Source organism: Procambarus clarkii, chromosome 40 (assembly GCF_040958095.1).
Source record: "Procambarus clarkii isolate CNS0578487 chromosome 40, FALCON_Pclarkii_2.0, whole genome shotgun sequence".
NCBI lineage: Eukaryota > Metazoa > Arthropoda > Malacostraca > Decapoda > Cambaridae > Procambarus > Procambarus clarkii.
The window spans coordinates 13813031-13835705 of record NC_091189.1 but is presented as its reverse complement, the minus strand read 5'-3'; the positions used below and the strand labels follow the sequence as shown (position 1 = coordinate 13835705).

Below are 22675 nucleotides of genomic sequence, written 5' to 3'. Positions count from 1 at the left end.
CCATAAAACTGCCTACCCGTCAAACCTGTAAAGGCCAAAACGGCTACATTTCAAAATCTAACTTGATAAAATAATCAGGACAAATAGGGGGAGCTTTGACAAGCCACTGGCTTCTTGTCCTTCTTGAGATGATTTCGGGGCTTTTTAGTGTCCCCGCGTGTCTCCTTGTCGAGGCCTCGAGAGTATGTCCCATGGGTAAATGAAGAGCCCATCAACTGTCTGATGCCCAGAACCAACTTTAGCTTAAGATTTTCTATTTAATTTCATACAAAACCTAACTCAATAAACTGAGATATGTCATAACCCTTTTCAGAAAAATATTTCTGGAACCACCACCACTGAGTCAAAATCAAACCTCTACTGAAATTCCTATGGATTGCAAGTTAATCCTATGGACCCATTCCAAAATACGTTCATTGACTTGCCAACACCTCGATTTGTTTTGGTAACCCCCTCCCCATCCGGCCCGTTGGCGCCGTGAGGGGGCTTGGTGGTCGGCTGCCGGAGTGTGATGCTCCATGGGACAGTCCTCTGTCCTTTTGTAGCCTTATGGTCATGCTGCTGTCTTCTCCATTTGTGCCGGATCGCTTTTCCTTTCCCTTATGTTTCGTTTTTCTCCCCCCTCTTCTCCTATCTGCTTGTCATTTCCTGCCGACCTTTTGCTTGTTTTGGTTACTCCCTCACTGTCTGGCCCGTTGCCGCCGTTAGGGGGCTTGGTGGTCGGCTGCCGGAGTGTGATGCTCCATGGGTCAGTTCTCTGTCCTTTTGTAGCCTTATGCTCCTGCTGCTGCCTTTACCAATTTTGCCAGACCCCTTTTCCTTTTCCTCATGTTTCATTGTTCTCCCCCCCCCCCCCCTCTTTTCCTATCAAATTGTTCTTTCCCGCCGACCTTTTGCCTGTTTTGATTATTCTTTCGACCTTTTGTTTTGACGCCCGGGTGTTTGAGGAGGCATACTCTTGCACCCGTAGAACTGTAGTACCCAATGTCTCGAGCAAGGGGACCCTTTTAATGTCAATCCTCCTTTCGTCACTGAACCCGCTTTCGACGGACTGACAGTTCTTAAGGTGGCGTTTGTGGGGCGTATACTCACGACGCACCCCTGGGGGCCCCCGGCAAGATCGGCGGTAGCTTCTTGTTGGGTGTCCTGCCTCTAATTGTGGCTCCATGGTGGGTGTGGGGGCACATTCGCGAATGAAAGTTTTTCCTCGTTTTCATGGCAGATAATGTTTCCCTTGTGCCTTCTCAGTCTTGTGGGGTGGGCGACCAAGCCCCTGAGTCGGACTGTGTTAGAAGACCAGGCCCTGTAGCCCCCGCTGCATTGGGCCCCGACCTGGCTACTCTCCTCAGCTCCTCTCCCCTCCCTCCTCTGCGGTAGGGTCGAGTTCCCAGCCCCCAGTGGTGACCACCTCGTCCCCTGGCACGGCTCCGTCTCTCATTGTGACTACTGTACTGCGCCTTTTACCCCCTCTGGGGGTTCTCAACGCCGTCCCCGCCACGGCCGCACTCGCACGATCCCTTCCCGTAATAATACATACAATGCCTTATTTGGCCCTGTTACATGGGCTAAGTACTTTGATCTCCACCATCTGGATTCTTCTACTCCTGATGATTTCTCCCTCCATATACACCTTGTTGATTCAGTAGATGCCTCTGTTACTTTTAACTCCGCCAGTTACAGTACGTGTGTCATTGCTGCTCCTCAGGATGCAGCTATTCGCTTAGCCACTTTGTCCTGCATTGAAGAGACCCCTGTTCGGGTCTCCAAAAACGCTCGGTTAAGTGCTAGTGTTGGCACTGTTCTCCTCCCACACCATGTTGCAACTGGTATTCGGGACCTCAAAGATTACCATGAGGATATTAAACATATCCTCGAAGCCCAAGGTCATTCTGTCCTCCAGGTGGACACGTTTACTCGACCCCCTCGTGGTCATCACCGTCAGCCCCTTCGAGTTGTAAAAATCACCTTTGATAGTAGGGCCCTTCCGCCCTCTATTATTCTTGCTGGTGCCAGATGCTCCGTTCAGGAGTACATTCCCTCTCCTAGACTTATCAATAAGTGTTGGAAGTTCGGGCACGGTGTCCTCAAATGCACCAGTACTGTGTATGTATGCCCCATGTGTGGGGACGATAGTCATTCTAAGTCCGAGTGCACTTCTCCCCAGGCTCGCTGCCTGGGGAGAAGTGCAATTGTGGTGAAGCCCTCAATTGTGGTGAAGCCCACCCTACCTTCCCATGCTCGTGTATGCACTACAAACTCAAGGAAGCCGTCCTCAACTTGAAGCACCGTGATCATCTATCTTTTTCCTGAAGCGAGACGCCAAGTTTGTCGTCTCAACCCTTTCGCGGGCATATCCTACGCTCGTGTGTTGCGTTCTACCTCTCCTCGTCCTTCCCGTCTTCCTCAGTCTCGCAACCGTTTCCAGGCCTTAAACCCGACCACACCCACCACCACCTCCCCTATTCCTTTGCCCCCTGTCCCGGAAGGTCTCCCTCCCGGTTCTCCATCTGAGGTTTCCCCCCTTTCCTACCCAGTCCCACCATATCTCCTTTGTCTTCTTCCCCATCTTCCCCCACTCTTTCTTTCCGACCCTCCCCCCAGTCTCTTGACCCTCCACGCCACCTGTCTGTCCAGGCTGATATCCATCATCCTCCCAGCAATCTTCGTGTTGTTTGCTCCCGTTCCTCTTCTTCTGCTGAGACCATCGAGTCTGTTCGCCAGGTACATTATTACTGAAACGCCTGTCTCTTCGAGTCAGAAACGTAAGCCTCGCTACTCTCCTCCTTCCTCTCCAGCGGGTAAGGAGGTTTCGCTTTCTTCCTCGCCCCCTCCCTCTGACTGTCACTGCATTCCCCTCCCATTTCAGTGGTCGAACCCCGTCCCAGATATGGAGGTTTCTTTCGCCCCTGATTCCCTCTCGGTTGCTGCCCTTGCTGAGGTGCACTCCCTGATTTCCCCCCCCCCCCTCCTCCAGCTGTCCTTGCCTGCCTCTGTTGCCTCAGTTGATATGTGGCTGTTGGCAGGGTCGTTTGTCTACTGTTACTAGTAACAAACTGTGTGCTCTTAAGGGTAGCCTGTTCCTTTGGCCTTTCTCCTGCCACCATAACCAGCAGTTGGAAACAGCTCCAGTGAGGTTATGTATTGGCCATTTACATTTAACTCTCGGGCACTTAATGGAGTCCTGCCCTGTTCCTTATTGTCCAAACTGCATTGTCCCTTTTACAATCGTGCATCTCCTTGTTGAATGTCCTGATTTTCAGGCAGTATGTCTCTCTTGCTTCCTGACTGTCCCTCGTGGTCATTTCTCTCTCGATAGAATCCTAGATGAATCTGATAACTTTGATATTGCTTGCCTTATGCATTTTGTTGTTGTTGTATTGGCATCCTTAGTGATTTAGCTCCTTTTAAATCTCCTGTGACTTTGATGGTGCTACAGTGTCCCTGGCCTGGTGCCTCTGATAATTATTTACACCATTCTAAGTGTCTTCTCGTGTCATACCACAGTTTAAGAACTGTGTGTTCCTGAACATTAGAAAAACAAATTACATATAGCCTCTCAAACTGTTTTAAAACAAATTTACTAACTTTTATTCAAAGCATGTGCAGTTATGAAAAAGTGTTAACATTCTTAATCTAGCTGTTTTGCATTAGTTATGTTACAATGTGTTATTGAAATAAATGTTATGGATTCCTGGCATTTTGTTATACCCAATGGGAGATGCTCTATAGTATACTTAGGGCTTTGGTTGCTAGATATCTTCGACTGTTCAGAATTAAATATGGGCGACTTTACTCCAGGTGAAAAATGTTTTGAAAATTAGGATTACATACTGTTCTAGTTCCAAGATTTTCATTCAGTACTTGTATTGCAGTATCAAGTGGCTCAGCTGTATAGTGTAGCCGAGGCAAGTAAAAATGAAACTGGAGGCGGGGAAGGAGTCGAGGTTCTTAAAAATGAACCTTTTGATAACCATCCACTATTAGGCAATAGGTTCAGTAGTGGTCAGTACACCTACAAAATTTATCATCTTAAAAGGTAAATAACTTTCATATTTTGTTATTTTTCAGAATTATGTAATCTAAAATATTAAAATTTAAGCATGTATATTTTGATTTCTTCCATAGATTTACTCCTGTTACAATTATTTGCTCTTGTAGCCATGCTTTTGGATAAACAGGTTCACAGTAGAGCAAGGTGACCTGCCTGAGCTGAGGGAAGAAATTTAGGTGACATCAGAGGACAAGATCATCAGACAAAATAATGCACTACACTGGTTAGGAATTGGATACATCAGAGGCTGCCATAGACCTGATGATTAAGAAAGGGAGCTGATGCCCTGTGCTAATCAGAGATACAAAGAAAAAAGTTGAGCATAAGTTGAGAAGAGTATCGGAAGCATGGAAGGTTGTCAATTTTGTCTAGATTTTTATGATGGGAGATGGATCACCTGTGTCGACATATTAATTGCAGTATAGTATGTCGAAGTTAATGATGTTGTCCAGTTAGCTCAAATTAATAATCACAAAAGCCAATTATTTGTATCTTAAACAGATTAATAATGAATTCATAAAGTGGCTTTACTAAAGGCTGCCCAAGTTTAATAAATCTATTCATTCTTTTCTAGTATATTTTAATCAGTTGGCAGTGGAAAGGATTAAAACATTTTGTACCTTGATTTCAACTGAGCCTTTGATACTGTGCCTCATGAGTGTGCAAAGTTTCACTATGCAGACAGTATCAGTGGAGCATTTAAATTACTGGGACAGACTCACAGCACTCAAACTGTACTTGAAATGAAGGCAAGAAAGATATCACATAATATACACCTGGAAAATATTAAAAGGTCAGGTTCCAAATCTGCACAATAAAATTTCAACATACTGGAGTGTAAGAGATGGTAGGTGATGCAAAATAAATCTATTGAAAAGTCCACAACTTTAATCTCTTGCCAACATATATAAGAAATGTTGCTGGAGCAATTATTAAAACTTTCTTTACTGGATCTTCCTGGATGTAATGGCTATGTTAGCCTTTGGTCTAAGAAACCAAACAGCCCTTCACACCACATAATCACCAGAGAAGGCTGGCCACGGGCCAGGTTGCACGAGTAAATAAATAGGTACTACTTAGGCTCTTTCAAAAGTTAAAGGTACTTAGTATTGAAGGTACAGTATTATCCTAAGTTTGATTAGGGCATGATTGTTTCTTAAAAAGTAGAGGAGAGTCGAAACTGTTGTAAGTGGATTGTCCCAAAGTGCTCTCCTGGGTTACCATATACTGTACAGTACTGTATAGTTGTACACTTACAAATTTAATCCGTTCCCAGAGACTGGTCGTAACTCGAAAATTCGTAACTCGAAACGAATTTTCCTATAAGAAATAATGTAAATTGAATTAATCCATTCCAGGCACCCAAAAATATTAACTTAACTTAAAAATACATTTATAAAGAATACTACAGTGGAACCTCTATTAACGAGTGGCTCTATTAACGAGTTTTTCCAGTAACGAGCAAGCCACTCGCAGCAAATTTGTCTGTATTGACGAGCTCGCCTCTATTAACGAGTGAAACCACATGGCGCTTCCTAGCGTCTCGCGGGTTCTCGCAAATTCTCGGACGCCTCCGACGCCAGTGTTGTTGTTGTATCTCACACGACAAGCATCCCTCTGGATTTATTTGAGCTTTTCTTTGGGTTTTTAGTGGTTTTGCGACTACAATTTGTAACAAACGATGTCTCCAAAGAAGCTGCTTGCTAAAGATAGTGTTGTCAAGAGGAAGAAAGACACAATTACTGTGGATTTAAAGAAGGAAATTATAGCAAAGCATGAGTGTGGTGTCTATGTGATTGATCTCACAAGGAAGTATGGCAGGTCCTCATCAACAATTTACATCATTAGTAAGGGAATGAGGAGGTAAGGGAGGATGCTGCCTCTTAAACTGAGATCAGGGAAGTGTTTGGAATGTTTGAAAAGGTGAACGCATTCTTGGAAAAGCTGCCCTGATAAAGCAGTGACAACCCGGTGTGTGAAAATGTTTAATTAATTTATCACTTTGTGATAACACTTTATGAAAGTGTTATCACTTTCGCAGGTATATGTCGCTTGAACATAACACACTTTTTTTCTCTTGAATGTTCCCAAACACCGCGCTCAAGCGTCATTTGAGCAAATATTTCTATAAAATCCAATTCTTATCCGATTGACTTGGGGATTGTATACAAGTTTGCCATGAAATTTCCATTTTCTTTAATAACCACATTGCCTATTTGAGAAAACGGCATTGTATTGTATCTTCGGGGTAAGACTATTATATTGTTGACACAACGAGTGTAATCAACGTAGTTTTTTATTTGGTGCTGGTCTAACGCATCCTTGTGTGACATTTGAAATGAAATTTGGGTGAAATTCCCAAGAAGAGAAAGTCCGCCTGACTCAGAGGTGGATTCTCCTTCCACACCATAACCCCTCTCCTCCTTCCCACCTCTCCATTGTCTCCCTCAAGCCAGCAACTACTCTTCATAAGGTAAAGTAAATATTAAAACACTACAACAAAACATTTATATTTACATGTGCAGTATTATATTTACATAAAAAAAGTCATACAAGTATGGATGTTTTTGGGAGTGGAACGGATTAAATTTATTTCCTTTATTTTAAATGGGGAAATTTGTTTCCAAAGACGAGTTTTCCAGGTAACGAGCTCGGTGCCAGAACGGATTAAACTCGTTAATAGAGGTTCCACTGTACTCATATTTTTCATACACAACACAGTCATAACCAAAGGTAGTCGAGCATTCACTGTTGTGGTAGCAACCAGTTAGGCATTTACGGTCAGTCACCCATTCACTGTCAATCAGGCATTCACAGTCAATAATCAGGCATCCACAGTCAATCAGGCTCTGGGAGTAGTAAGATAAGCATCAACTGTATATATCCGAATATATAAAATTTTCTAGGTGTTTCACTCACTCTTCTGTTCTGCAAGAGTTTTCTATGTACAGTACGATGTACATTCATGAGGCTAGGCAGGATTGGTTGTTGTAGTCTGGCAAAATCATTGTTTCCCATCTCTTGATTGTCATTCTTCAGTTATTTAAGATACCAAGAATAGTGCTTCATACAGTATATTATACTATATTATACATTTTCCTATAATACCTTTGGAGGAAAAATTGCATATAAAATCTTGATATTGTGTTGAAGAAAGTAGTTTCCTTAATTTAATGGTAATGGAGTGAAATATAATGCACAAAATTGCAATACATGAATGAATGTCTTCACTTTGTTTAAAACTTGGTTGTCTCATTCTTTACATCTTTATCATAGCTCATTAATTATAATTTGTTATTGTTTGTATTTGCTGCATTTTTTTTCATTGGCATTTTTCCTTGGAATTCCAAACCTTATGGTTCACATATAGTAAGTTTAATTATCAGTTGTTTTTGTAAGTGATCACTTGTAATGATTTAATACTGTAAGTTTAATTCTGTTTTTTATTTATTCCTCAGTAAAGTACCAGCATTTATTAGACTTTTAGCACCTGAGGGATCGTTAGAGGTCCACGAAGAAGCTTGGAATGCCTATCCATACTGTAGGACTATTATCTCGGTAAGTGAATGCTCTTTCCTGTTAGCACAATCTTTCAAAGAATCTTATTTATTAATTTATTTATTTATAATACTTTGTGCTTAGTGCAGTGCAAGTATAATAGCTTAATTATTTCGTGTTGAGCTTGGTAGAGAAACTTATTCGTCTCAATAGGGTAATGTGTGTAGTTGCCAGACAGTACAGTAATTGGTTCTAACGGTAGGCAAAGAAAATATAAAATTTCTTAAACAAAACTGGTAATGAATTGAAGTAAGCAGCTTTGTCCAGTAAAATAAAATTAGAATGGAATGGAATGCTGTACATGTAATGTTTACAGAGATGATTAGCTAGAAAATGGCGTTCCAGTAATACAGTATGTGCCAATTCTGATCGACCTGATGCTAGTATCCAGGGGCCAGATTCACGAAGCAGTTACGAAAGTACTTACGAACATGGGCATCTTTCCTCAATATTTGACGGCTTTGGTCAAATGTTATTAAACATTTTACAAGCATGAAAACTTTCCAATCAACTGTTGTTATTGTTATAAACAGCCTCCAGGTGCTTCGGAGCTCATTAACTGTTTAATAATTGTAAACAAAACTGCCAAAGATTGAGAAAAGATGTACAGGTTCGTAAGTGCTTGCGTAACTGCTTTGTGAATCTGGCCCCAGATGGCAAGATATATTTCCCACTTCTAGGAAATTTTGCCAGTGTAACCATGTATATTATGATCTATATCAGGGATCACCAAACTACTACTCACAGGTCACATCCAGCCTGCAGCAATGGGAAATATATAAATATCATTAATAATTTCCATTTTTTTTTTTTCCTTCAAGCATACGATCAGGCAGTTGACTCATCTAGTTCCATCATTCCCATTACAGTAATCTTCTTGTGCAAAACTTTGATTTGTTGGTCACAATTGAAATCTCCAATTGCCAGTCCAGAGTAAATTAGTTTTTTGGTTCTTGAAAATATGTATGCCCTGCTGCTTTTTATTGTCTGAATCTGTTGCTTGGCAGTCAGGAAAAATTAATACAATGTACTGGTACATTTTTGTTTTCAAATTCTCTGAATTTGTGGAATTTCCTATGAACTTATGTTGAAAGGTTCAGACTGAATTTATTTTTGTTTAACCTTTATTGATGGTGATGAGTTTATTTTGAATTTTTTGTTTTGCTGAATTTTTCTTGAGGTATGTTTATTTGCCTTACTGTGTTCCACAAAATTTGGCAAATTCTCATTTCAGTTTAGCATTTGTAAAATTTCAGTAAATAAAATTTCTTAAGGTTTGACATTTTCACTAATTATATACCATTTCCCTTTGTAAGCATGGCATACTTTTATTATAACTCGCATTTTTCTTTTGTTCCATATTATACTGATTAGCCAATAAAAGATCTAAATGAAACGTATTTATTAATATATAAAACTGATCATTTACTTTGGCCCGTGAAAATGTGTAAAATATACAATGCAGCCAGCATGCTGAAAAGTTTGGAGACCCCTGGTCTATATTATACTGCCTTTTGTTTTGTAATTATTGGTTTGAAGCTTCTGTGCTTGGTCTTGGTGCCCTAATACCAGAAAGGGATGACTTTGGGGCTGTTGTTAGGAAACATTTACTGTATTATGCATTAGGGACTTTGATGTCTACTCCTGTTTCATGCTGCAATTTAAGGACCATACATTCACTCGAAAGCAAGAGACAAAATTTAATCAAATATCCCTTATTTTCTCGACCCCCTTCCCCCACCCTCTTTGCTCTAAAGTGTAAACAAATTAATGTTATGATATTTATTCTGACTTTTTATATTAGATACCTTTCATGTTTCAATGTCTTTGAAGTATATTCCAAGAGTTCCTGGCATTTTTGTGGCTCATTTATATGTACATGCAGTTCATATTCCTGCCCAATGTCCAGGAACTGGCACCCTATCAGATGTGGGCAGCTTTACCCAACATTTGGCAATTTGCTTGTACATCATCGAGATTGAATTTGAATTGTTGTAGGTGGACATGGCAAAATATAAAGTTATATTTCTGAGTCTTTAAATGATCTGTTTAGACCTAGATGATGAAAGGTAATCTTATATAATGAGCAAGGAGTGTGGTAAGGTAATGGGTGGAAATCTATATCTTTAAGAATGTCTGTCTGTCCATAGTTGGAGGCCAAATGTTGCAATTAGACTCAAGCCATTTTCCATGGTGATTTGTGATTGTATAAGGAGTGTCATAAGGCAACCTGTCCTCTTACAGATTACGTCTGAATTTGGCCATTTGCCCATATGGGCGAAAATAGACATAATTTGAAAATAAAAAATAATTGAAAGTAAATTTTGGGTTTTGTTTTTTTCAAAACAACAAGTTAAGGGTCCTCTGGTAGGATAGGAGGGCAAGTCTTATGGGAGTTCTGTCTCTGAAGGTTTCAAAACAGCATGAAAACCATTAATTGAAAATTTCCTCTCCTAACCCAAGCCGGAGGACTCAAACATAAAGCAGAACAGTACATCACTTTCATGAGCCGATTTCATTTCAAATTACATCCATTTTTGGCCGTAGCGCACATATGAGCACAAAGCATTGTTATTTTAAGAGGATGGGTTCCTATTGCAACGACAAACTCTGTAAGATACCGAAGTAATGGTTTGGTTTTCCATAGACTTTCAATTGATTTTTTAACTTAATAAGAATGCAAGAATGAAGGTAGCTTCAGAAGGCCTATTGGCCCATACGAGGCAGCTCCTATTTATGTCCATCTAATCACATTCATATATATAACCTACTCTTGAAACAATGAAGGGATCCAACTTCTATTATGTTACGCTGTAATTGGTTCCACAAATCAATAACCCTATTGCCGAACCAATATTTACCTAGGTCTTTCCTGAATCTATACTTGTCCCATTTATACACATTATTTCGTGTTCTGTCTTGTGTTGATACTGTTAATACCTATTAATATTCCTTTTGTTATATCCATTCATCCACTTGTACATCTCTATCATGTCAACCCTAATTCTTCGCCTTTCTGGAGAATGTAATTTAAGCTTTGTCAATCTCTCTTCATATGACAGGTTTCTAATTTGTGGGATTAATTTTGTCATCCTACACTGGATGCATTTTAGTAAATTTATTTCCATTCAATAGTATGGCGACCAAAACTGAACTGCATAATCTAAATGAGGCCTAACGAGCAAGATATAGCTGAAGAACAACACCAGGTGTCTTATTACTAATGCTTTTATAAATAAATCCCAGTGTTGTATTTGCTGTATTACAAACATTTATGCATTGATTTTTTTTTTTAAATTCTTACTAATCATAACTCCCAGCTCCCTTTCGCAATCCGACTTTGCAATCTCAACACCATCTAGCTCGTATCTTGTAACTCTTATCATCATTACCTAACCTCAAAACCTTACATTTGTCAGCATTAAACTTTTATCATACACACAACATTGTTACAGCTTTGCATTGAAGTAACAGTACTGTATTAAAAGAAAAAATTGGTGTTACATCGCCTTTGCTGCACTCGTATGTTGCATGTCCTTAAAGAATGAGAAATTTAATAAAATTTTCACTCTGTATTCGTTGAATTACATCCATTCGCTGATATGATTGATGGAATATTTGTGGGGGTGTAGATCGACTTTATCCAATTATTACATCAGTGTGGCTCTTGGTATGCAAAAGCAGTGTGGAATTTTAATGGATTAATGCTCACCATTTCTGAAGATTTTTCTGTCTTGACCATACAAATTCTAATAACATCTTGGTTCTCTGCCACACAAAGGTTATGTCAAGTCTGCCATTATGATTTTCAGCTGCTTATGGTAGCCCTTACTTTTAATTTTCCCAGATTTGTAAATTCTTTTTCAATATATGTAACTCCCTTCTATTACAGATCCTGGTATATTTATAATATCTGGGACCCCACTTGTGCACCTCTATCCTACACTACCATCTAGATAACAATGAGAATTTATAATCCTAGAGCATTCTGAGCCGTGTCGTGTTCATGAGTGTGTATTTGGAGGAGAAAGGGATGTGGTGTGTGCATAAGTGGAGACAGGGATGGGTGTAAAGATATTCACAGTAATGATGGTTGTATGTAGTTAACCTGTGACCTCTGTCATCCATCAACACTGGGTACCCAAACGAGTGTTACATTAATAAATGCAGTACAGTACTGTTCAGGGTATTGTACTTCACAGTAATTATGAAATACTTTGGTTAGCTAGAAAGTTCTGTTTGTTTTGGTAAATATTCTTCTTGATTTGCCTCATTTAGTTGGCATGATCATTGTCAGGGTAGTATGGTAGGAAATTTCTGAACTCCTTTAGAATACTGCAGTACTCTGTATTCAGTTTTAGTACAAAACCCTTATTAAATAAGAAGAAACAATTCTTAGAACAGTAGGTGTTGTCACCCGGTCGGCTCGGCCGGTCGGACAGCATGCTGGACTTGTGATCCTGTGGTTCCGGGTTCGATCCCTGGCGCCGGCGAGAAACAATGGGCATTTTTTTTTCACCCTATGCCCCTGTTACCTAGCAGTAAAATAGGTACCTGGGTGTTAGTCAGCTGACACGGGCTGCTTCCTGGGGGTGGAGGCCTGGTTGAGGACCGGGCCGCAGGGACACTAAAGCCCCGAAATCATCTCAAGATAACCCAAATGAAAATAAATGAATTAAGTACTCTCTCTCGCAAATCTATGACAGTTGAGTGTGAGTGTAAATGACTTGGCTGTGTATGAAGAAGGTGGTCAAGACAATCTGGGACATTGAATTGTCAGTATCTTCTGAGAGTGCCTTCAGTTACTGGAAACTGGGCGGCAACTTTTGTGACTCCGGTGGTGAAAGTTTATTTTATTTTAAGTAGTTCTTTAGCTAATAATTCAACAAAGAAAGTACATTAAATATATAAGGATTTTATAACCATATACTATTAGGTCAAATTCTATAGAAAACTTCTTTGATGTGGGAAATACTGGCCAGAAAAAAAGGTCTCATTTGGGTTTGAACGTGCCAAGTTTAGTTGAAAGAATTTTAAAATTCATCAGTGTTAGTAACTAATAAAAATTATTCTTGCAGGATTCTTTCTACATTATGCTATAGTAATGTTTTGTTGCTAAAACTAGCAGTTACCTTTCAGAATCCAGGCTATATGAAGGAAGGATTTTACATCTCAATAGAAACCCTTCATGCCCCAGGAGATGGTGATATGGAGAACGTGAGTGGTGCAGTTCCCGAGTAACAGCATGTTGAGGCTGTGCGCCATCTCTTCTAGCCACAGTGCAAATCACTTCTCTTGGCTTTATATGGGATAGGTTAATCAGGGAAAGAGTACATGCAAAACTTTTTCACTAAAGGAGTTTTTCTCATTAGGACTTTTGTTTAATTAACACATACACTGTCAGATGGCATTTTCTGTTGGTGAGAAATACCCGTCAATCTGGCCATTGTAATAAAAATTAATAGTAAAAAATGCATTACAGCTGTTCCTTAAATACTGATATTAACTGGCATGTGCACACAAATTCATTAAAATAATTACATTTAAATAATATACTGTATTCAATTGTCATTCTTGCAGCCATTTTATATACAGACTAAAACACAATAGGTCCCAGGTGAACCCCTCCAATACAAAGTGTACCAGGTACCTGTTGCTTTTTATTTAGTTGAGATACAGTATTAAAGGCCTTGCTTAAGTCGAAGATATATAATGTTGCAATCTTTTTCACTATAAAATGCTTTAAATGTGCTGGAAATAAATGCAACTAAATTTATTAAACATGAGTGGTTCTTAATAAAGCTATGCTGGAGGCTTCTATTTATTTGTTTTTGAAGATGTGTAAGAATAGCATTTACAAATATGTTAAATCCACTTTCCTTACAATAAAGATAGGTAATTGGCAGGTAGTTTGATACAAGTGACCAATCCCACTTAATAATTAGTACCACATTCACAACCCTTCATGAATTGAGTATTATACACATTTTCATGATAATCCAGTGTCAGGTAACCCACCATTTGTCATGACCTGCCTTAACAGTTTTTTTCCCCCTCTATTAGATATCTCAAACACTTGTCTGTATCACTAATTTAAAAGTTCCAATCCCAGTAAACCCCTCCAACAGCAGCTTGTAATAAGAAGAAAATGCTTCATCCTGAACCTGGATGGGGTCCTGGGAGTTCTTTTCCCTAAGCCCAGCCTGCGGCCAGGCTTAACTTGTGAGCTTGGTCCAACAGGCTGTTGCTTAGAGTGGCCTACATGTCCACTATAGCCCATTTGGTCTGGCACTTGTTGCAGAAAACTATCCAGTTTTTTTCTTGAAGACTTCCAGGTTTGTTTAGGCAATATTTCTTGTACTTGCTGAGTGGATACTGAACAACTGTTGACCAGTGATCCACTTCTTGCTTGCTTTTTCATTCTCTTGTAAATGGTTCTTGTTTCTCATTCTCCTCACTACACCTGTCTCTTCAAATCTAATTCTTCAGGTTTCCTGGACAAAATGGTTTGTCTCAACACCAGGTTTCCTGGCCATTATTGACTAAAGATATGTGATTGTGTTGATTATCAGAATCCAGCATGACACTTTGTTTCTGTTTTGGACTACTATATAATTTTACTTAATTGTGGTCAAAGAACAAGACCAAAAAAAAATCATGGTTAAAGCTTGGATTTAGTGTTGTTGTTTTTCCTGCCATGATAATTGACTTACTCGTTACATACAGTATGTTGTGCTCTTTATATATGAATACATCAACAGTTACAAACACAGCATGACAGTGTTGAAATGTTCTTATTATTAAGCTCCAAGTTTAATATACTATTGTATACAAAAAAAAGGCATGGTCCCTTTCCTGGTTAACCTATCCTTAGTTTTGAAAGCCTTAAATACTTGGATGATTGTTTCTAATATAGGCTCTCCATTGCAATAACATGTGCCTTACAGTTTGCATCCTGGAGTGATCACTTCTCTTTGCTCCTCCTCATAATGCTCCACCTCACTTCAGTAACACAAATATTGCTGAAATTTTATGCTAGTCAGTTTATCATCCATATTTATTTTTGGAGGTCTTAGAATAATAAATTGAGCTTAGCTTCAATTTACATTTTATGCAGATATCTGTACTTCACTTTTGACATTTAGTAACGAATAGATTGTTGTAAATTTTATTTGTGAAGATATTAAATATTACTCATTATATAAAAATAACTATAATGATCAAAGTATAATCTATAAACCCCACTAGAGTTGCTAGGCTCATAAGACCATTAAGATTGCAGTGCTGGACTGATATCAGGTTGAAGTAAGGGTGATTATGATAATCTAGGTTACCAGCTTGTTTTTTAATATCTCATGTTGGGGCAGTGCTGACTTGCATTTCCATATTTAGTATCAATTTTTATGTAGCTACAGCTTGCAGAGTATTGCTTAAAAGACAAAAGGTTAAGATCTCGAGGCAATAATGCAGCATGGTCGTAGTATCAATTTTTATGTAGCTACAGCTTGCAGAGTATTGCTTAAGAGACAGAAGGTTAAGATCTCGAGTCAGTAATGCAGCAGAATTGTAGGAATATAGCAAGCAAAAGTTACACGTAGGTTACTGTCCTAGGAAAGTCCACTACACCTAACACAGCTTTGCTTTATATTCTAGTCCTCCACAAAGTTAGGTTCACACTGCAGGTGCAAACTGTTGCCATTTCTTGACTTTCTCTCTAATCCTTTACCATTGATTTAGCTCAGCAGGTAAGAGGATGTTTGGTTCCTTCACGCAACAGGTAAGATTGGCTATCTGATTAACTCTGCAAGTTTCAACATGCCAAGATTTGTTCTCATTTATTTACTTCCGTTTCTTGTGCAACTGACACCATTCTCATGATTATATCTTTACCTTTCTTCCCCTGGTTTGCATGGCAGAATCCTGGCTATATGAAGAAAAACTTTATCATTAGCATTGAGACACTTCATGTTGCTGACATGGGAACCATGGAGAATGTAAGTCACTTCTTTTCATTAGTAATCTTTATATTGGGGGTCCGGTAACATCTGTGGTACATTTTGTGGTAGTTGCTCATTGCTGTTAACTAGGTTACTCTACAACAAGCTGTCCTTTTAAATAATAGATATAAAAATTAATTATGACCAATTTTAACAATTATAAAAAATTATAGAATGTATTAATAAAATGTAATGAAATTTTTTGTTCACTCAAAAATAAAATCACATTAAATTGTGGCTGGACTAGATGTTGTAAGTAAACAAATATGAGAAACTGGTATATAAAATTGTATGTTTATATGGGATAAATGTGGATCTTTCTGAGGTGCTCCACTTGGTTAGTCACTTGGGTAATGTCATACTTTTCACACGAACACAACATTCATCAAAGACATGGCAGCATTTCACAGTAGATCTTTGCATCTATTTTCATCTGTAGTGCAATAGATCTTTTTAGATATCCCCATTGGGTCATACTGCTGCAAGGAATACACTGGAAAAGTCTCAATATACACTGGAATAACATAAAGGTGGTTTGTATAACTACACTAGATCCCTCTCCAAACATTACTGTACTTTTGCATCTTAGACTGTCAAGGATATCTTTGGTAATTACTGGTCGACAGTGTTACACCAAACATCACTAAGTATCAGCACCCACATATTTTCAAGGTAGCACAGACTGTCCACCTGAGATTCCTATTGGCTACTTCCTCTATATACTTAAGGCTGGCACAGGTTTTTTTTTATTTTTTCAACATAATGTACTTAACCCATATAATTACCCTAGATTATATATGGAAAGTTAGTTTAAATAATAATTCGGTCGTGTGTTTGTTTTACTTTGTTTTATTGTGCAGTCGGCTCCTGCTGTTAGTGAATGATTTTTGTCCACATTAAGTATACAGTCATTGCTTGTCTCTGGATTATGTAATTGACGATCATTAGTTATCTGTGTTGGTATGGTTAGTGCCTAAGCTGTTGGTATTGTAAGGTTATGGGTTTTCTTCCTTGCTCATTCTTCCTGAATACAAGGTTTATATGTCTATTATTTTTAACAAGCTTAGGTATACACAGCAATGTGCTGCTACCCTATTTTATATGAAAGATTACATAGTGTAGATAAAAAACCAGTGTGTAATCTAATCTAGTAAGTATAATATGTCTAATGAGACATACCTTTATGTAAGGGCTCGTCCTTCACCTTTAAAACGAGAGTATTATAATAAAAACCCAGTACCCCTGTCACTGGACATGTCCCAGTCATGCTATCCTTTCCAGTAGGTATTTTTGAGGTTACCTCTTCTTCAATCATACATAGCCTTCCCGGTTTGGTGCCTTCTTTTGATAATTACTTACTTACTCTTCTTTAATCATTTTTATATTTCTATATAGAAATACTTGAGTAGAAAAATATGGCTAGCAAGAGTAAACTAAGTAGGAGAATGTAGTATTTTCTTAATATGGACTAAAAAGCAATTGTATGGAAAAGTTATGGCTGGAAAGCGAGGACAGGAACAGAGGTGTTGGGTCTTGGACAGTTTCTGAGGGAGTGAGGGTGGATTCTGATGGAAAAAGGCAGACAGTTTTTTACCTAAAATTAAAATAAAAAAAATTGTAAAGTAATTTATCAGTACAGTATTGACTGTAACAATATGGATTATCATCATTAAGGTAAGTAAAAATAGTTATTGTTTATTGTACAATTGTGCACAAAGATGTGTTGTTTGATTTGCTATAAGAAAATTTCCAAAATAAGTACAGTACAGCATAGTGATAATAGCCAAGCGTTCAAAGATCCAGATATTTGGTCTCAGACCTTATAAGTCTGATAAGGCAGCCCATCCTCATAAACAAAGGCCAAATGTGTTTCCATGCACCCGCCGAACCCCGATGAATGAAAAATGGTTTACACACGACTCACAACTGACAACGTTCGAACATTTCCAGAACAAGTTCTTCGCTGACGACATTTGTTTGAACCATAACGCTCTAAATGCTTCATTCACTTACTACAAATACAAATAATTGCCAACAGAACCTAAACACCTAACCTAATCAGTGCCTAAATATGCACAGTATGCTAATATTTAACAATATTACTTTATATTTGAGAAAATTCCTATTTTGGATGAATGTTAAAATTTATGAATGTGTCTTTGGAGTCGACCGCTGGATGGAACTGACTTGGTCTGAGGACGGGTTGGATTAAGTCTGGGATGATTTACAGTAGTTTGGATTCCAGAGGTGGTACTACAGTATACAATAAAAACATTACATTTACAATGTTCAATATTTGAAAATTAAATAACCTCCACTGGTAACTGGAAATTGTTTTCTTACTGAAAGGTTAATGCATGCTTGATCCATTATGGGATAATTAATAGTTGCTAATCTTTGTCTGCACATTGGCTCTCTTCTTGAGGCTACCTAAGAAAAGTAATCAACAAATTTACCTCAGAGGATGTTGCTTCACCAGTAGTAACAAGTGGATTAATCAAACCTTCAGATAAGTTAGCATGATTTTGTTTTGAATAATTTTAAAACTTTAATAATAAAAATGACTGCTATTTTTTTTTTGCATTGTAATAATAACTTCAGTGATTTTCTTCCAGGCGCATGAACTATCAGGGGAGAAGCTGAAGATACGAGAGGTAGTACCCATTGACATTTCTAACGATGCAGTGAAGACTGCAGACTATAAACCCGATGAAGACCCAACTAAGTTCAAATCTGTAAAGACTGGTCGAGGACCTCTACAAGGTCCCGAGTGGTGGAAGAAGGTTGGTTTATTCAGTTCAGTGCCTAAATAATTAGTAAAATCCTAGGTAAAAGAAAGGGTAACAGCCTTTTTATAAGATCAAATGTGTGAATAGCATTGCAATAAAATAAAACAAAACATACAAAAAATTAATAGGGGTGGTAGGAGAAGAAAAGAATAAAGTATTCAGTGAGAATCCTCAAGATCTTCTCTGAATGCTCTTTGTTTTCTTCTTCGAGGATGTGGGTCCCTGCAATTGCACCAGTGGTGGTACCCCTAATATATATCTATATATATATAATATATATATATTGGTGTATACTGACAGCAGGTTTTCTTTTAAACATGTCTCATTGAATATGACCGCATATTCTGTATTTACTATCTTCTGATTTAGGGCTTCTATCCCTCTAACTATTTTCTTAGCATCAGGGCTTGGCTGAAAGAGGAGTTCTCCAAATCTCATTTTCGTAATTTCAAGGTGAAGAAAAGAAGTGAATTATTATAGAATGTATTACACTTATTTATACAATTTGCACAACGTTTCGAACCTCCATGGTTCATTCTCAAGTGAATAGAATTTACAGAACTGGTTGATTTTATACCCTCTCTGTGTCAGGTGAAAAGACAATAAAGGTGAAAACATGGGGGATACATAAGGGATAAATGGGGGTGAAACATTAGAACATAAGAATAGAGGTAACTGCGGAAGGCCTATTGGCCCATACGAGACAGCTCCTATCTACATACAAAGATTAATCAGGTGTAATTGGCCTGTTATGTTGAACAGTGTCTTCTGTGTTGGCATTGTTATGTTCTGGTCTTGTCCTTACTCTCATGGTGGGAGAGTAAGAGAGTAATAAAATAAAATATATATATATATATATATATATGTATGTATGTATGTATGTATGTATGTATGTATGTATGTATATGTATGTATATGTATGTATATGTATGTATATGTATGTATATGTATGTATGTATATGTATGTATGTATATGTATGTATGTATGTCGTACCTAGTAGCCAGAACGCACTTCTCGGCCTACTATGCTAGGTCCGATTTGCCTAATAGGCCGAGTGATTTTCTTTATTTTCAATAATTTTTTCCAAATAGTTTATTTGAATTATTATTATTATTTTATATTGAGAACATAATTTATTGACTTGTGTTAGTTAAGGTTAGGTTATGATAGGTTAGGTAAGGTAAGGTAAGGTTGGTTAGGTTCAGTCATATATCTACGTTAGTTTTAACTCAAATTTAAACAAATTAACTTATACATAATGAAATGGACAGATTTATCATTTCATAAGAAAAAATTTGGAAACTCTCCAGACACCAAGCATGATGCCTTGAAGGAAACCAATGTTGCCTATGCCTTCACATGCTCACTTGGGGACTGTAAGCCCCAAAGAACTCAGTATATAGGCAAGACAACAACGTCTCTTTCCAGGTGATTAACAATGCATAAACAACAGGACTCCATCAAGGAACATATCTCTTCTGACAACCAGACTATCACCAGAGAAATCTTAACAAACACAGAAGTCGATAGATACAGCGATAGCAGGAGGCTCGACATCTGCAAGGCACTACACATAAAACAGTCAACACCAGCAAACCAACAGCCAATTAATACACAACTATATTCTACCCACTTCAAGACTCCGAACCAATATAGAAGGATCAAGAGCAAGTGTTGATGCTATGGGCCAATAGGCCCTCTGCAGTTACTTCCATTCTTATGTTTTTATACCCATTGGTTTGTGTTCTGTCTTGTGCAAATGTCAATCAACCCCCCCAAAACTTTTGTACCATATCACCTCACCCAAATGTGAGTACATATAAGTATGGATGTGTGTTTACAGGTTACAGTTGTGTGTGTAAACTAAAGTCTTTGAAAATGAAATAATAAGTTATTACAAAACGCGTTCAGGCATCACGTCAGACTAGAAATAAAAATAAATTTTGGAGAATTGAATTTTCAATTACCATCAACAGTGAAAAGAAACATATGAAATATTAAGAAAATTCGGGTTAGAATTATTAATCTTACCTTTTCTGTCATATTTGACACCATATGTTTACAAGAGAGACTGCTACCAAAAAATATATATATATATATATATATATATATATATATATATATATATATATATATATATATATATATATATATATCTCCTTTTCTGCCTAGCTATCAAAGAGGTCACTGATAGTCTGACAAGCGAGCTAAACATCTGGTACCTGGATGATGGCACTCTAGCTGGAACTCCGGAAACCATTTTGGGGGATATAAGGAAAATCCATGAGCAGGGAGCAGCCTTAGGCCTCATTCTCAATGCATCCAAATGTGAAATAATCTCCCGCAACCCAGACATCACTGGGCAAATACAAAATGCTCTTCCAGACATTCTCGTTGTCGAACCACCGGACTGCACTCTCCTGGGTGCCCCCATTGGCCCACGAGCAATCGAGGAGGTCCTGGCTGCAAAAATCACTGACCTAAAGAGAATGCAGGGACAGGATTGACAAGATTGATGCCCATGATGCTCTCTTTCTCCTTACAAGATGCCTGTCTCTCCCTAAGTTGACCTACTTTCTGAGATGTTCTCCATCCTACAGCAGCCCTAAGTTAAATGTGTATGACACCCTTCTGAGGTCCATGCTGGTGAAAGTCCTGAACCTGCCATTGGACGACTCTCAGTGGGAGCAAGCAACCCTTCCTGTAAGACTCGGCGGCCTTGGTGTCCGCACAGCCTCCCAAATTGCTCTACCAGCCTTCCTTTCCTCCTCTCATGCATCGCACGACCTCGTCAGAGATATTTTACCTGCAACCCTGAGAGATTCAGCAGGAATACACGATCCTGCTTTCACTGAATGTTCAAATCAGTGGAATGTTCTTGCAGCCCCAGCAACCATTATAGAGCCAACAAAACAACACAAACAGTCCGGCTGGGACCACCCTCTAGTGGAAAAAGTAGCTGATGCCATGCTAAGCGTCGCAACATCAGACAAGGAGAAAGCCCGCCTCAGAGCAGTGCGTGCCCCCCATGCAGGAGACTTCCTCCTGGCAGTACCCATGTCTGCAATGGGCACGCGCCTAGATCCAGAATCCCTTCGTGTAGCAGTGGCCCTCCGCCTTGGTGCCCCAATTCACACTGAATACAAGTGTATTTGCAACAGGGTGGAAGCAGACCAATACGGACTGCATGGGTTGCATTGCGGAAGCACAAAGGGCTGGCATGCAAGACACAACGAGGTCAATGACATCATCAAGAGAAGCCTCGTCTCAGCTGGGTGCCCAGCGGAGAGAGAACCTCGCATCCTAGGGGTCCAAAACCCGGATTTCCCAGCACTTCGCCCTGATGGCATCACCATATACTCATGGAAGGAGGGTAGACAGTTGGTGTGGGACTACACATGTGTATCCACCCTGGCTGACACCTATGTACACTTCGGAGCTGATCAAGCAGGTGGGGCGGCCAACCACAGGGAAACAGCAAAATCACTCAAGTACAGGCGACTGGAAGGTCAATACCTCTTTGTTCCCATAGCGTCTGAGACGCATGGCCCCTGGGGCAAGAGTGCCTTGGGATTTCTCAAGGAATTGGGGTCCAAGCTCATTGACGTCACCAGAGACCCAAGGGCTTCCAGTTTTTTATTTCAGCGTCACAGTGTGGCGATCCAGAGGGGAAATGCTTGCTGCGTCCTCGGTTCCTGTCCAGAAGCGGAGGAGCTTCAAGAGATCCATAACCTTTAGGCATTTGTCTTGTATGTTTTGTAACCTTTAAATACACAATAAAGGAAAAAAAAAAAAAGGGAAGGGGGTGGTAGGAGAAAAGCACACAGAAACTGTATTGGAGGGGACCCACATTCCCTCCAATGCGTTATGTGTGGTTTCCTCCGAGGCTATGGGTCCCCCTTCTTCCAGCCAGAGGTGGTACTCTATATAAAAAAAAAAAAAAAAAAAAAAAAAAAATATATATATATATATATATATATATATATATATATATATATATATATATATATATATATATATATAATAATAATATAATATAATTTTTTTTTTTTTTTTAACTTGCATCTCTCAGCCATTACAGGGGTTATGGTGTGCAGATGTTTAATATTAGGGGAAGGGTGTGTACAAATCTCGTGTACAACTGAAGTTAGTGAAGGCAAAGTTTACTGAAGCTAGTGAGAGATGTTTAGGATTAAGTGTTCTTGATCAATTTAAATTGCTGTACTGTTATAGTAGAGTACCATTACATGTTAAACTGTCAGGTCTAAGATATCTTAGA

At 38.8% G+C, this 22675-nt stretch overlaps 1 protein-coding gene across 16 annotated transcripts in view; it reads left to right on the top strand.

Moving 5' to 3' along the window:
- Positions 1–22675, top strand: part of LOC123757913 (phosphatidylinositol transfer protein beta isoform) — a 44658-nt gene that overhangs the window by 7116 nt on the left and 14867 nt on the right. For 7 of the 16 annotated variants that reach the window (XM_045741855.2, XM_045741850.2, XM_045741859.2 and 4 more), the window contains 5 exons: positions 3873–4036; positions 7510–7609; positions 12749–12826; positions 15526–15603; positions 18222–18389. In XM_045741855.2, coding sequence (XP_045597811.1) covers positions 3873–4036; positions 7510–7609; positions 12749–12826; positions 15526–15603; positions 18222–18389 — 588 coding nt within the window. The remainder of the gene's footprint in view (positions 1–3872; positions 4037–7509; positions 7610–12748; positions 12827–15525; positions 15604–18221; positions 18390–22675) is intronic. The other 9 variants (XM_069338709.1, XM_045741853.2, XM_069338711.1 and 6 more) reach the window with 3 other exon arrangements.